The sequence below is a fragment of the Hypanus sabinus genome, chromosome 13 (genome assembly GCF_030144855.1).
Source record: "Hypanus sabinus isolate sHypSab1 chromosome 13, sHypSab1.hap1, whole genome shotgun sequence".
Taxonomy (NCBI): Eukaryota; Metazoa; Chordata; class Chondrichthyes; order Myliobatiformes; family Dasyatidae; genus Hypanus; species Hypanus sabinus.
Window position 1 is genome coordinate 73615623 of NC_082718.1, and position 14487 is coordinate 73630109.

The 14487-nt window shown below is 40.8% G+C and overlaps 1 protein-coding gene across 4 annotated transcripts in view; it reads left to right on the forward strand.

The window, feature by feature from the left end:
- The window catches only part of kctd10 (potassium channel tetramerization domain containing 10), a 35051-nt gene extending 27214 nt beyond the window's left edge, over positions 1 to 7837 (forward strand). For all 4 annotated transcript variants that reach the window (XM_059987874.1, XM_059987875.1, XM_059987876.1 and 1 more), the window contains exons 6-7: positions 365 to 560; positions 3053 to 7837. In XM_059987874.1, coding sequence (XP_059843857.1) covers positions 365 to 560; positions 3053 to 3271 — 415 coding nt within the window. In that variant the 3' untranslated portion in view covers positions 3272 to 7837. The remainder of the gene's footprint in view (positions 1 to 364; positions 561 to 3052) is intronic.
- The last annotated feature ends 6650 nt before the right edge of the window (positions 7838 to 14487 follow it).

Genomic DNA, 14487 nt, shown 5'->3' on the forward strand with positions numbered 1-14487 from the left:
TAAGGACTTAAGACTTTGTCTGCAAGGAAGAAAAAGTGAGCTTATTTTTAGTAAAGCAGCTATTATATCTTTGAACATTTCAAATGCTTCACCGTGATTGAAATCCCATTGTTCCATTACAGGAATGGAGGGTTATGGGCTGAGTGCAGGTAGGTGGGACTAGGTGAGAGTAAGCATTCGGCACAGACTAGAAGGGCCGAGATGGCCTGTTTCCATGCTGTAATTGTTATATGGTTATTACACATTGGGAAATTTTTGTTACCCATCAGATTTCACCCTCTGTTGATGATTCTGTCAATCAGAAATTAATTTTGAGGTTCTGACCAACTGATACTAAACTAAATACAATTTATTGTGTTTTCAGCAATTCTGATGATAACATGCTAAAGAACATAGAGTTATTCGACAAGTTGTCTCTGCGCTTCAATGGCAGAGTACTTTTCATTAAGGACGTCCTTGGCGATGAAATCTGCTGCTGGTCCTTCTATGGACAAGGACGAAAGATTGCTGAGGTGTGCTGCACTTCCATTGTATACGCCACAGAAAAGAAACAGACCAAGGTGGGTTTCAGTTTGAACCAACTTTTTATTTACTGATATAAACCTAGGCTCTTCCTGTGAACTAACTTGTGCTCTCCTCGGTTACTGACTGACTCTGTTAAAAGAAGCTGTTTCCCTGCCTTTTATTTTTAAGCCAGATATATGGTTTAGTTTTGCCATGAAATAAGATTTGTTAGTGTTTTTGAACGTGCCAGTGCTTTAATGAGCTGTTCACTGTTGCCAAGGCAATTGCTGTTTAGTGAATGGTAATGAAATTATCATGAGATGAAAGGGAGATGTTCTCCCAGTTGTATGGCATCGTTCATCTCTGGGCACAAAGTACTTCACTGCTGTGAACGTAGTCAGTGTTCTAATGAGAAAGAAACAACAGAAAAATCTATCCTCAGCAATTTTTTAACACACCTGATACATGGCAAACAAATTATCGCTTGTGGTTGAGGGATTCACATTGGCCAAAGCATCAGGCATCACTTGCCTTCTCCTCGAATCAGGTTTAATATCACCAGCATATGTTGTGAAGTTGTTTTGCAGTTGCAGTACATTGCAATACATAATAAATTACAGTAAGAATATTTTTTAAATAGTGCAAAAAAAGAAAAAAATAGTAATGAGGTAGTGTAGTTAATGAGCTAATGGGTTCATTGTCTATTCAGAAAACTGATGGCATAAGGGAAGAAGCTGTTCCTGTTGGTGTGTGTCTTCAAGCTCTCACTCAACGATGATCAGAAGCTGCCCCAATAAATCAAATAAATCATATATCCAATAAATCAAATATCCTACTCTCAGAACAACATTCCAAGTGTAGTGACCTAGCATCTGTTTTAAGTCTCTGCAATAGGTCTTGAACCCCACAGTCTTTTAGTTTGGACAAGTTCTACTCACTGAATTATAGCTGAATCACATTTATGGCTGACATTTGTCAAGAAATTTGTTGTTTTGTGGAAGCATTACTGTAAGTTACAATAAGAATATTTAAAATGACGGCAAAATAATGAGGTAGTTTTCATGGAAATCTGTGATGGAGATGAAGGACCAGTTCCAAAAATGTTAAGTGTGCATCTTCAGCTTCTTATACCGTTACCTCGGTGTTAGTAATGAGAAGAGGATGATACAGCTAGTCCGAAAGCTCTCCACCTACATTTGTAATTGATTTTACTAGGATATTTTGGTGACATACCAAAACTCCTCAGTCTCCACAGGTGTGCCGCTTTTGCATCAAAATGTTGAGCCCAGGATAGATCTTCTGAGATGTTGACACCCAGGAACTTGTGGCTTCTTGCTTCAAGTAGTTCAAGCACTTTCAAGAAAGGAGCTCAAGTAATAGCATGGTGTCATTGTGATCTCAGGACGTCTTCCTTTAACTTACTAGTCACACAGTTGAACTAATGGTGAAGAAGCTATGAACTCTTTTGTCCCTGAGATGGAGGTCAAGACTATGCTGCCCATCGCATTTAAGTAGAAACTAACTAATAATGTTTTGTATTACAAAGTTTTATTGGGACTTTTTGTTTCTAACTAGTGTCTAGTTAGTGATGTGTGTTTTATGATCAAAGCATTGTAATACCGTTTCATCATAAAATCCTGTTTGATGTTGTAAACTGTCAGATTAATCAGTGAAATATAAGATCCAGGTAGCAATGACCAGTGGAAGGTGGCATGTTTATTGAAAGATTGGATTTTTGATTGAATGCAAACCTTGAAGCATTTCCTTCAGGTGAACTGAGGCAAAGGTGTTTAGAGTGATTCAAACAAGAATTTCTAGGCCTGCCCATCCGGTTAACTCAAAGAAAGAGACAGAATTCCATCTTGGAAATGGCCTGGATTTCTGAAGGAAGTCCACGTGAATCAGCAGTCCATTTCAAGCAGACTGCACACTGCTTTATTCCCTCTACTTTTAGACCACTTGTTATCCAAGAGGCATTAAACTGAGACACACGCAAGCTCAGGGTGGGGACCAGTTGAAGGGAAGTGGAGGAGTGGTGTCCATTCCCTCTACCAATAAAATTGCCAAGCAATCTAAATGATCTCTGCTGTTCGTGGGAGCTTGCTGTGCATGGATATGTATCATCTAAATTATAATGACTGCATCAGCCACTCCTCTCCCACAGCCCCTCATCTTTCCCCCATGCACTGCCATTTACTGTTACTTGTACATTGTGTTTTCGGATTGCTTTTATATTTATTGTCCTTTTATGCTGCATCTGATCCAGAGGAAAATCATGTTGTTCTTTACACTGGTGTACTAAAGAATGACAATAAACAATATACATTTCAAAAAAGGTTTGGGTATAAAACAGTGCAAGATATTATGAAAAACACTTTAAGTGCACCCACTTTTTTTATGGGCTCAGTATCCCAGTGTTGAGGCTTTCTGGTCTCCTGTGTCCAGTTTTAACAGTAAGTTCTCAATAAGGTGTGAATTGTGCCAACTCTTCCAGATTTCACTAGTCGAATGAAATGTGTACAGCACTGATGGCTTGTCACTCTTGCAGGTTGAGTTCCCTGAAGCCCGAATCTATGAAGAGACTCTAAATATTTTGCTGTATGAGACTCAGGATGGGCGCGGGCCAGACAACGCTCTGCTTGAGGCAACAGGTGGAGCTGCCGGCCGCTCTCACCACATCGAAGAGGAGGAGGAGCGGGAGAGAATTGAACGAGTTCGGAGGATTCACATCAAGCGTCCAGATGACCGGTCACACCTCCATCAGTGAGGGGTAAATTATCCAGCTGAAAGGCTGTCCAAATCCAATCCTTCATCCCTCCCTTCCTCGGAGAAAGAGAACAGAAAAACATTGTCATCGAATGGAGCTCTTGCAAAGTTTAACAGTGAAAAATGGGTAAAAGCCATTTGGTAAAACTTAGCCAGAGGATGATTTCATGAGATGCAGTACATGAAGTCTGGAGAATTGCAAAATCAAAAGTGGGAACTTGGCTACACTGCTAAATTCTAGCCTTAAAATTTACCCTATTCACTGAAGAAGCAAGGTACTGTGTGTTTAAATGTTGTACAGGATGTTACTTAAAAATGTGTGTACACATTTATTTTCAACGTTAACAGATATGCTACACTTTCTCCATATGTAGCTCTTTGAACCCTGCCAGTCACACCCCCTTCCCACTCCCCACCCCCCCGCATGCTGTTGAGAATGAGCTTGGAGATGGGGGGAGGGGTTGAAAATCGGGTGAATAAACACCTGAGAGTCAGAGAATGGTGTTCTCAATGAACATCATGGTTCATACCTGTCCTTGCTATTCCAGACACTGCCGTCCTGCTGTGTACTCCAACATTTTCTCATGGTTATTTTGGATTCCCTGCAATTGTTTTACGTGATTAATTGCTGTAACGTATTGCTGAGCAAAAAAACCCTTTCTTCTTTCATATTGGCCATGCTATACTTGTATTCCTCAGAGTAAACGTAATTTATTTTACACCGTCTTTTTGATTTACCAGCCAGAGAGATGTTGCTGTAGTTTGGGTTCCCTTGATGCCCCAGAGCGCTACAATCCATTACTTTTGGAGAGCTACACGATGTCCAGTCAATCACTCCTAATGCCCCACAACGCCTCTCTTTAATCTCTAAAATGCAGCTCAGTAGATTTGTAATGTGGAATCTTCTTCCTATGAATTGTCTCTGGTCTTTTACTCCATTGTATATTATGTTTTTGCTGTGCAAATAATTGGAAGCTTGAATTGTGGCTTTCCATTTTGAAGCAGTGATCGCGGTAGAGATATATTGGGAATATTTTATAATTGAAGATAGAAGGGCCGGCCTGTAATGTCAGGTGCACAATCTTAGCATGAAGACAAGGATTTAATCCCTTTCTACAGGAGTGTTTTGTGGATCTTTTTGGATTATATGTTCCCATTACGAATACTTAGTCATACATCAGTGCTCAGAAAACACAAGAACTTTTCTGATTTCCAATGTTTGTCATACCTATGTTGAACTAAATGACAAAGTTCATGCATATCAGAGAAAATGGTTGCCAGAACTGTGTAGTGGTTTAAATTGTCCTTGTAGCTGCAGATTTTGACCAAATATTTTCTATATTCTTGTACATCCACCAACTTCCCTACTGACATTGAAAATAACCCTTTCTCCAAACCCCGCCTTGCCGGGACTCAAGGCTGAGATATCATGAGATAGTCTAGTGATTTTACTTGACAATGCTGGACTGCAGTGTTAGAATGCTTGCTTCTGTGTGTAGTGATGGAAAGGGCAACCTTCCACAGCAACTTATTTTAATAAATCGCTGGGGAAAAAAAACGCTTTAAAAAACTTGAGTCAACAGTAGCTAATCCCAGAAGAAGAGAACCCATCTGTGGGAACTTGTATGTTCATTCTGAAGCCACACTTTATATTACCTCTAGGTTAGTATGGAAGGTTAACACTTATTAACTAGTAAATAATATATTAACACAATTAAACCATGTTTCACAGATCTAGTGCTGGGTTTTAAATCAGTGGAATTTCTTAATGTGTTCACTTTAATTGTGGAGGGAGGAGAAATCTCAATGCAATGCAATCAGGTTAGTGATTCTCACCTGTGGCAAGCAGCATTTTGAGTTGCATGTTACAAGTGATGTTCCTGAATGAGACTGTAAGTTAAGGTGATAAATCAAGAACATCGCACTGAGTTAATTCCATTTTCCCAAAAGCATGTGGTATATAAAGTGGAGATGATTTTGGGATGGTCTGAATTTACTGGCTGGTTATGGATTAGATTCAGATCATCACACACTCTGATAAAGGTCTTGTGCACTCGGTATGCTGAACCTACCTGAGTATCAATTATGTTTGTCCTTTGGGCACATTTTTGTTCAACAACCCACAGTGCCGGAGAAACGGGCAGGCGATCAGCTCGGGAAATGAGTATGGTTACCTACCTGTACTGTCTCATGTTTCCAATTAATTGGCACTGTCTCATTTCCAGTGATACCCAGTACTAAAAAATCACTTGTTACTTGCATCACCATTTTGTCAGGAAGATGAAGGATAGAATAAAGACTCCTTCAATCGCCACCTCTTCATCCTGACCAAAAAACAAACAGTTTGTTTCAACTTGCAGTTAATCAGTAACATTGATACCATTTCAGTGACTAGAACAGGCGATCTGCTCTCTCACCACACAGCATCTAGCTTATTACATTTGCAATTATCTTTGAGGGAGAATTGCAACTATTTGAAGCAGGAGCATACGTGCATTGAGTATAGTTATTCCTGGAACTTGGTTGGCCCAGCAGTTTTCAGGGGAAAAAATCCTTATGTTTGCAGAATCCGTCAGTTTTCTTGCAGGAATAAACAATGGTCAAATCCCACCACAAATTACTATAGTCAGCAAGATAGAACCTGCCTCTGAACTAATCAGCAACATAATTCGGATGTCACCTGTTTGTTAGATTTGTGGAACAGGCCTCAGAACCGATGCCAGGTGAGCCAAGGCAAGGACTGTTCACTGTGTATGGTGTGTGCTGGTCAGCTGAGAGAAGCTAATTTCCAGGCAAAGGTCTACTCACCGAATTCACCAGGAAAGTTGGAGTGTACACAACCAAGGATCTGTGTTTAGAAAATGGAAGATTTACTTTATTTCAATAAGCTAGTTTCAGGAATAATTTGAGTTTTAAAAAAAAATTAAGGTAAAAACATTTGTCCTCAATCACATGAACTGAATGAACTAGATAGATATACATGCATGTAGAAGTTGGCATCCAAAATTTTGAACTTTTGTAGAACTGAATTTTAGAAGCAAGTTACAACCTACTGACACCAAAAATGAATTTGTTTCCTCTCCCATTATCAAAGGGTGTAAAGAAGTTAGCGATCAGCATTGTTCATTTGTCGTCATCACTATGGGCCGTGTTGTATGATGTGGGCAATCATGCTGTCCATGCCTATGATTGTTTTTGGCAAATGTTTCTACAAAAGTGGTTTGCCATTGCCACCTTCTGGGCAGTGTCTTTACAATATGGGTGAGCCCAGCCATTATCAGTACTCTTCAGAGACTGCGACCACTGATGCCAGGCAGACGTAATCAGAACCCATGATGTGCACCAGCTGCTCATGACCATCTACCACCTAATCCCATGACTTCTCATGACCCTGATTGGAAGGCTAAGCAGGTGCTACACTTTTCCCAAAGGTGACCTGCAGGCCAGGGGAGGGAAGAGCGCCTTGCATCTCCTTTGGTAGAGATGTATCTCCTCCCCACCACCCATTCATTACTGTCTCAAATGGCAGATCCTTAATTTACTATGACCAGGAGCTGATGGTGATAGTGAATACTGTTCGGGGAATGTTCTCAGTGTTGGTGGATGCTCAAAACACTTCACTACATCAGTGTTCAGTTTTTAATTGTGAAACTACACAGAAATCAATCAGTTAATATTCCACTGCAGTCTCCTCCTTGCCTCCCTGCCATACATTGAAAGAGAGCTCTGAGAAAAATCTTCCATCGATGCTGCAAGATAAAACAGAAAAGCAGTTTTAAATGCTTTTCAGAATTAATCCTGCCAAAAGGTTTTGGCCCAAAACATCGACTGTACTGGCTTGGCTTGCTGAGTTCCTCTAGTATGTTGTGTGTTGCCCAGAATTAATCTGCTTGTTTTCCTTTAACTTTAGGTAAGTCTCGGCCACACCTTGGTGGACCAATTAAGTGCCACGAAAGTCTTTGCTTAGATTCAAGTATTTAATTAACAGCTCACATTGAGCACCCCAGAGCATAGTGGGTGTTAGAGGGTTCTCGAGCATCATCTTCTGATGGCTTCCTCAAAGTATAACTTGATTTATTTTGGCTGAGAAGATTTGTGGTTTTAAAAACACAATCAAATTCAATAGGAAAGTTCATTTTGAAATTCCCATTTGGTAATGTAGATTTGGGCAGTCTTTGGTCACAGCACAGGAATCTAAAGTTTTTACTTAAGACTGTGAAACAACTAGCATGGGCAATAGAAAGATGGACCCTAGTGCTAATGCTCACCTTGAGTTACAGCATTTACTGTTTATCTGTGTTACTGCATTGGAGAGCTCCTACAAACAAGCTGAAATGCACTATAATCTTCTCTGAGAGTGCTTGATGGTGTCCAACAATAGACCATGCTTTATTCCTCATCCACTTTTATACCACAAATGTTTTTTAAATAAATTGCGAGTTATTTTTCCAATCCAGTACTGTATTAATCTGTTCACAACATTGCACCAACTGTTCTCTCTATGCAAATATACTTCACTTTTCCATTTTCACTTGTATCTTCAAGTAAATGTCTGATTTTTATTTTCCAGAGTGTTTTGAAAACCAATTTTGTTTTGGTCTGTTCAAGTTTTTGACTGTCAGAGACATTATGTTCCATTTTATTTTATAATACTACATTTTAAAAATCAGCATTTTGTACAGATGTAAAAAGAATCTCCACCTTAGCTAAATGAGATAAATAAATAGTGAGCTATATTTATACATACTTGCCCTTGTGTGCTCACCTCCAAGACAATATGTCTGGTTTCTGTTTAAGTCAATCTTTCTAGCTTGGTGTATAGAGTCATAGAACACAGCAGCCTATTCTAGTCTGTGCCAATTTATTATTCTGCTTAGTGCATCAATCTGTACCTGGACCATTGCTTTTTATACCCGTCCCTCCATGTACCTATCCAAATTTCATTTAGATGTTTAAATTGAACCTGCATCTACCACTTCCACTGGCAGCTCATTCCACACTCACGTGACCCTCTGAGTGAAGAAGTTGTCCCTCATGTTCCCCTTAAACATTCCACCTTCCACTATTCACCTATGACCTCTTAGTTCTAGTCTTAACCTCAGTGGAAAAAGTCTGCTTGCATTTACCTTATCTATATCCCTCATAATTTTGTTTGTATGTATCAAATCTCCCTTTGTTCTCCCACATTCCAGGGAATAAAGTCCTAACGTATTCAACCTTCCCCTATAACACAGGTCCTCAAGTCCCGGTAACATCCATGTAAATGTGCTGTGTACTCTTTCAATATTGTTGATACTTTAGTAGTGATGAGCACTTATCAATAAGATTGATATCACTTCCCAGTCAATTTAAGTGGATTTGTTATGTGTTCAGTACTAGGATTGGATCTTGTTCTCTAGGCTTAAAGGAAGCTAGCCAAGATTTCATGCTCATCACTATCCGAAGTCTGCAAAACCACAGTGACTCAGTTGAATCTGGGGCGGAATGGTGGTGTAGTAGCTAGTGTGGCACGATTATAGCACCAGTGAATCACATCTAACTCTGCTGCCTGTAGTGTTCCTACATTATCCCCATCACTGCATGGGTTTCCTCCCATGTTCCAAAGAGGTACAGGTTAATGGATTAATTGGTCACATGCGAGTAATTGGCAGTGTTGGCTTATTGGGCCAGATGGGCCTATTACTGTGCTCTATCTCTAAATTACACACTGCTTTGTTTTCTGTGGATCTGATTGTTTCAGTTTCTGCACAAACTCCCCACTCATCTACAAATCCTAACAGCGCTGTCTAAAGCATTGATTGTAAATCTTTGTTAACCCAGTCGTGCCAAATTCCAGTCTTTATTTACTCACGATCCAAACACATTTGGACAATGTTCCTATGTCAGATTGTTGGCTACATGAACACCTCCCATCCCAATATCAGAATCCCAAACACCATCATCATCCAAGTTTACTCTCTTGGAATTACAGAGAATTACTTGAAATTCAAATCATGGAGCCATGTGAGGGGACTGTTGGTGGATCAGTAATCTAGAGACCTCAACTATTAGCAAGTGGAGCAACTGGGGAATTTGAATGTAATTGAGTTTGGAATGAGAAATTAGTATTGTTGATAACTGAAATGAGCTCAAAGTCAAAGTGCATTTATTAGCAAAGTATGTGTACTATACAGCCTTGAGTGTCATCTCCCTACAGGCAGCCACAAGAAAAGAAACACAACAGAGTCTACTTTAAAACAAAAAGACTATCAATCACCCAATATGCATAAAACAAAAACAAATCATGCAAACGGAAGTGAATGAAAGTGAGTTCATGGCCATGAAGCAGTTCATCAGCGCAGTCTTAGTTCAGTGCAGAGATGAGTAAACCTCACAGAGCAGTGAACTAAAGCCTCTTGTCCTGAAGCCTCAGCTCAACAGAGTCGAGTTCTAAGCTACCAGGAAGCTCTTCAGAGATTCTGGCTAGATTTTCCTCAGCCTTGTAATATTGGCCCGGATTTTGCACTCTGCGTGGGAGAAGTAAAGACTCACTAGAAATCTCATTGTGAAAACCCTGTCCATTTTGAAGACTTCTGTAAAATGGCAAACCATAGAATAATAATCACACCAAAAAAGTTAAGACAAGATTAAAAGAGGAGCTCCTAGAAAAATTTGAACATAAAAATCTGAACACAAAAATTATTTTGCAATTCAACAGGTCAGGCAACCTCAATGGAAAGCAATAAGCAGTTGATGTTTCATCAGAACTACATTTAACATTCAACATTCAATTATTTTGTTTTCCTAAAGCAGCCTAGTTTTTATGATGGAATGGCACTCCAGGCTGGTGTAGTGGTTAGTGTAACACTATTATCCTAGATCTCATGGTCTTGTTACAACGCCAGTACGAGGGTTCAGTTCCCGCTGCTCCCAATGACTGTATGGGTTTCCTCCCACATTTCAAAGGTTTATGAGCTGGAAGGTTAATTGCTCACGTGGGTGTAACATGCAGGCACATGGGCCAGAAGGGCCTGATGCTGTGCTGCATCTCTGAATAAAACAAATGATCAACTTGGGTTTTTGCAGAAACAGAGTTTGCTATTTAGCCCTACCCAGCTACCTCTTGTCAAACATGGCTTAAGCTGTTCAGTCTTCATGACATTGAATGAAATTGACAACATATCACATTCTTTGTTAATTCCATCTGTGAAGTGTGACACTTGACACCTGGGTCTGAATTCCCTGAGCTCTTGACATTTTACCAGGTATTAAGACATCACTGACATCTGTCAAAGGTTATTACCTTTGGTATTGCAGAAGAGGCAGGATCTTTGGGGTGAACTGAAGCATTCTAAAAGGAGGCAGACAAGATAAGTCAAAATCAGCATAAAAGCAAAAGAGGGCATACAACATAACAACAATTGGTGAGAAGCAAGAAGATTCAGAAGTCTTAAAAACCAACAGAAGGCATCTCAAAAAAAAGAGAAAATGAAATATGAAGGTAAGCGAGCCAATGAAATGACATGAAATGATCTTTCAGATATATAAAGTAGAAGATGAGGTATGGACATCTGACTGATGGAGAGGTAGTAATTGGGAACATCAAATTGGCAGATAAATAAGTATCATTGTGGAAAACACCAGCAACATGCCTGGAATTCAAGAAAGTCAGGGCAATTGTGTGTGATGGCTGTTACTAAGGAGAAGGTGCTTGGGGAGCTGAAAGGTCAGAAGATGGACTGCACTCCGGGGTTCTGAAAGAGGTGGTTGGAGAGATTATAGAAGCATTAATAGTGATCTTTCAGGAATCACTAGATCTTGGAATCATTCCAGGGCAGGAAAACTGCAAATGTGGCTCCACTCTTCAAAAAGGGAGGCAGGCAAAAGACATTATAGGCAAATTAGCCTGACTTCAATAAGATGTTGGAGTCCATTATTAAGGATGAGTTTTCAGGGTATTTGGGGGCTGAAGTCAACTGGTTTCCTTGAGGGGAAATCTTGCCTGATAAACCTGTTGGAACCCTTTGAGGCAGGGTAGACAAAGGAGAGTCAGTGGCAGTTTGGATTTTCAGAACTTCTTTGACAAAGTGCTGCAGATGAGGCTGCTAAACAAGAGCACATATTACAAGAAAGATACTAGCCTGGATAAAAGATTGGCTGGCTGGAAGAAAGCAAAGTGAAAAAAAAAGTGGGATTTTTCTGGTAGGCTGCCTGTGACTAGTGTTCTGCAGGGGTCAGTGTTAGGACCGTTTCTATTCACGTATGTCAATCATTTGGATAATGGAATTGATGGCTTTGTGGCCAAGTTTGCAGATGATACAAAGATAGGTGGAGAGACAGGTAGTGTTGAGGTAGCAGGGAGTCTGCTGAAGGATATGGGAGAATATGCAAAGTAGTGGCAGATGGAATACGGCATAGTGAAGTGTTTGGTAGAAAGAATAAAAGTGTGGACTATTTTCTAAATGGGTAAAGCAGACAAAATGCTGGAGGAACTCAACAGGCTAGGCAGCATCCATGGAAATCTGTACAGTCGATGTTTCAGGCTGAAACCCTTCAGCAGAACTGGAGGAAAAAAAAGTTGAGTAGATTTGAAAGGTGTGGGAGCGGAGAGAGAAACACCAGGTGATGGGTGAAACTTGAAGGGGGAGGGATGAACCAAAGAGCTGGGAAGTTGATTGGTGAAAGAGACAGAAGGCCATGGAAGAAAGAAAAAAGGGGGGAGGAGCACTTGAGTGAGGTGATGGGCAGACAAGGAGATAATGTGAGAGGCGGACAAGGGGATGGTGAAGTTGGGGGCTGAGGGTTATGGTTGACGTTACTGGAAGCTTGAGAAATAGATGTTCATGCCATCAAGTTGGAGGCTATCCAAACAGAATATAAGGTGTTCCTCCAACCTAAGTGCGGCCTTATCCTGACAGTGGAGGATCAAGTGAATGGATGTAGTGGAATGGGGAGTGGAATTAAAATTGGTAGACACTGGGAGATTCCACTTGTTCTGGCAGATGAGGCATAGATGCTCAATGAAGTGGTCTCCCAATCTACATCGGGTCTCACCGATACACGAGGCCACACCAGAAGCACCAAACACAGTATATGACCCCAACAGACTCAAATGAAGTATTGCCTCACAGGGAAGGACTGTTTGCACCTCTGAGTGAGGGAGGAGGTGTAGGGGTAGGTGTAGCACTTGTTCCGCTTGCAAGGATAAGCACCAGGAGGAAGATCAGTGGGAAGGGATGAATGGACAAGGGAGTCGTGTGGGGTTCCTTGATGATGGACCCTCATCTTCTAGCATTCAGCACATCATTTGCTGCAACATCTGGTATCTTCAACAGGATCCCACAACCAGACATATCTACACCTCCCCCCACTCTCTGCTTTCTCTGCGATTCCCTTGTCCATTCGTCCATCCCTCCTGCCACTTATCCCTGCAAGCAGAAAAAGTGCCACAGCTGCCCATTCATCTTGCTCACCTCCATTCAGGGTCCAAATCAGTCCTTCCAGGTGAGGCAACATTTCACCTGTGAGTCTGTTGAGGCCACCTATGGCATTCGGTCCACCCAACGTAGATTGGAGGATTGCTTTATCGAGCACTGTATTTCTGTCTGTACCAGTGGCCATTCCTATTCTGAAACCATGGTCCGTTGCCTCTACTGCCACGATGAGATCACTGTCATAAGAATATGAGAAATAGGAGCAGGAGTAGGCCATCTGTCTCGTTGAGCCTGCCCTGCCATTCAATAAGATCACAGCTGATCTGATCATGGACACATCACCACCCACCTACCTTTTCCCCCATAACCCTTAATTCCACTACTATGCAAAAATCTAACCAACCTTGTCTTAAATATAATTACTGAGGTAGCCTCCATTGCTTCATTGGGCAATGAATTCCACAGATTCACCACTCTGGGAAAAGCAGTTCCTCCTCATCTCTGTCTTAAATCTACTCCCCCAAGTCTAGAGCTCATCTGTTTCCCTCTATCCACTGTGCTCATTATATCATCAAAGAACTCCAGTAAGTTTATCAAAAGGATCTGCCTTTGATGCCTCGCTATTTCTTCTTTAATGATAGCAAGTATTTTCTCAAATACAGATGTTAAACTAACTGGCCTATAAGTTACCTGCCTTTTGCCTACATCCTTTTTTGAACAGTGGCGTGACATTTGCCGTCTTCCAATCCACCAGGACCTGCCCAGAGATCAGAGAATTTTGGTAAATTATCACCAAAGCCTCTACTATAACTTCTGCCATTTCTTTTAGTACCCTGGGATGCATTCCATCAGGACTAGGGAACTTATCCATCTACAGGCCCACAGGTGTGCTTAGCACTACCTTTTTATTGTATCGAGGTCCTCACCTCTCATCACATCCATACCATCATGTTCTCCACCACGAAGACAGACAAAATAGTCATTCAAAGCCTTGGCCATTTCCTCACTACTCAATATCAATTCCCCCTTCTCGTCCTCCAAGGGACCTACATTCACATTAGCCACCCTGTTCTATTTTATATAGTTATAAAAATTTTTACTACCTGCTTTTATATTTTGTGCTAGTTTATTTTCATAATCTATCTACCCCTCCTTTATTGCTTGCTTAGTGGTTTTTTGTTGCTTTTTAAAGTTTTCCCAATCTTCCAGTTCCCCACTATCCTTGTGACTTTGTATGCAAGAGCTTTTAGTTTGATGCCTCCTTTTATTTCCTTAGTTATCCAAGGCTGGCTCTCCCCACCCTTACTCTCCTTGCTTTTTACTGGAATATACTTTTGTTGAGCACTGTGAAAAATCTCTCTGAAAGTCTTCCACTGTTCCTCAACTATCCCACCATATAGTCTGTGTTCCCAGTTCTACACCAGCCAAATCCTCCCTCATCCCATTGTAATCTCCATTGTTTAGGCATAGTACACTGGTTTTAGATTGAACTATTGTACCCTCCATTTGTATCAGAAACTCATTCATACTGTAATCACTCTTTCCAAGTGAATCCCTGACTACAAGATCACTAATTTTACCTGTCTCATTGCACAGGACCAGATCTAAGATAGCACATTCTCTTGTTGGTTCGGTAACATACTGCTCAAGAAAGCCATCACGAATGCATTCTATGAATTCCTCCTCTGACTGCCTCAATCAACTTGATTCACCCAATCTATGTGCAAGTTAAAGTCCTCCACGATAACTGCCGTTCCATTTTTACATGCCTCAGATATTTCTGTTTATTGCCTGTGCCACTGTA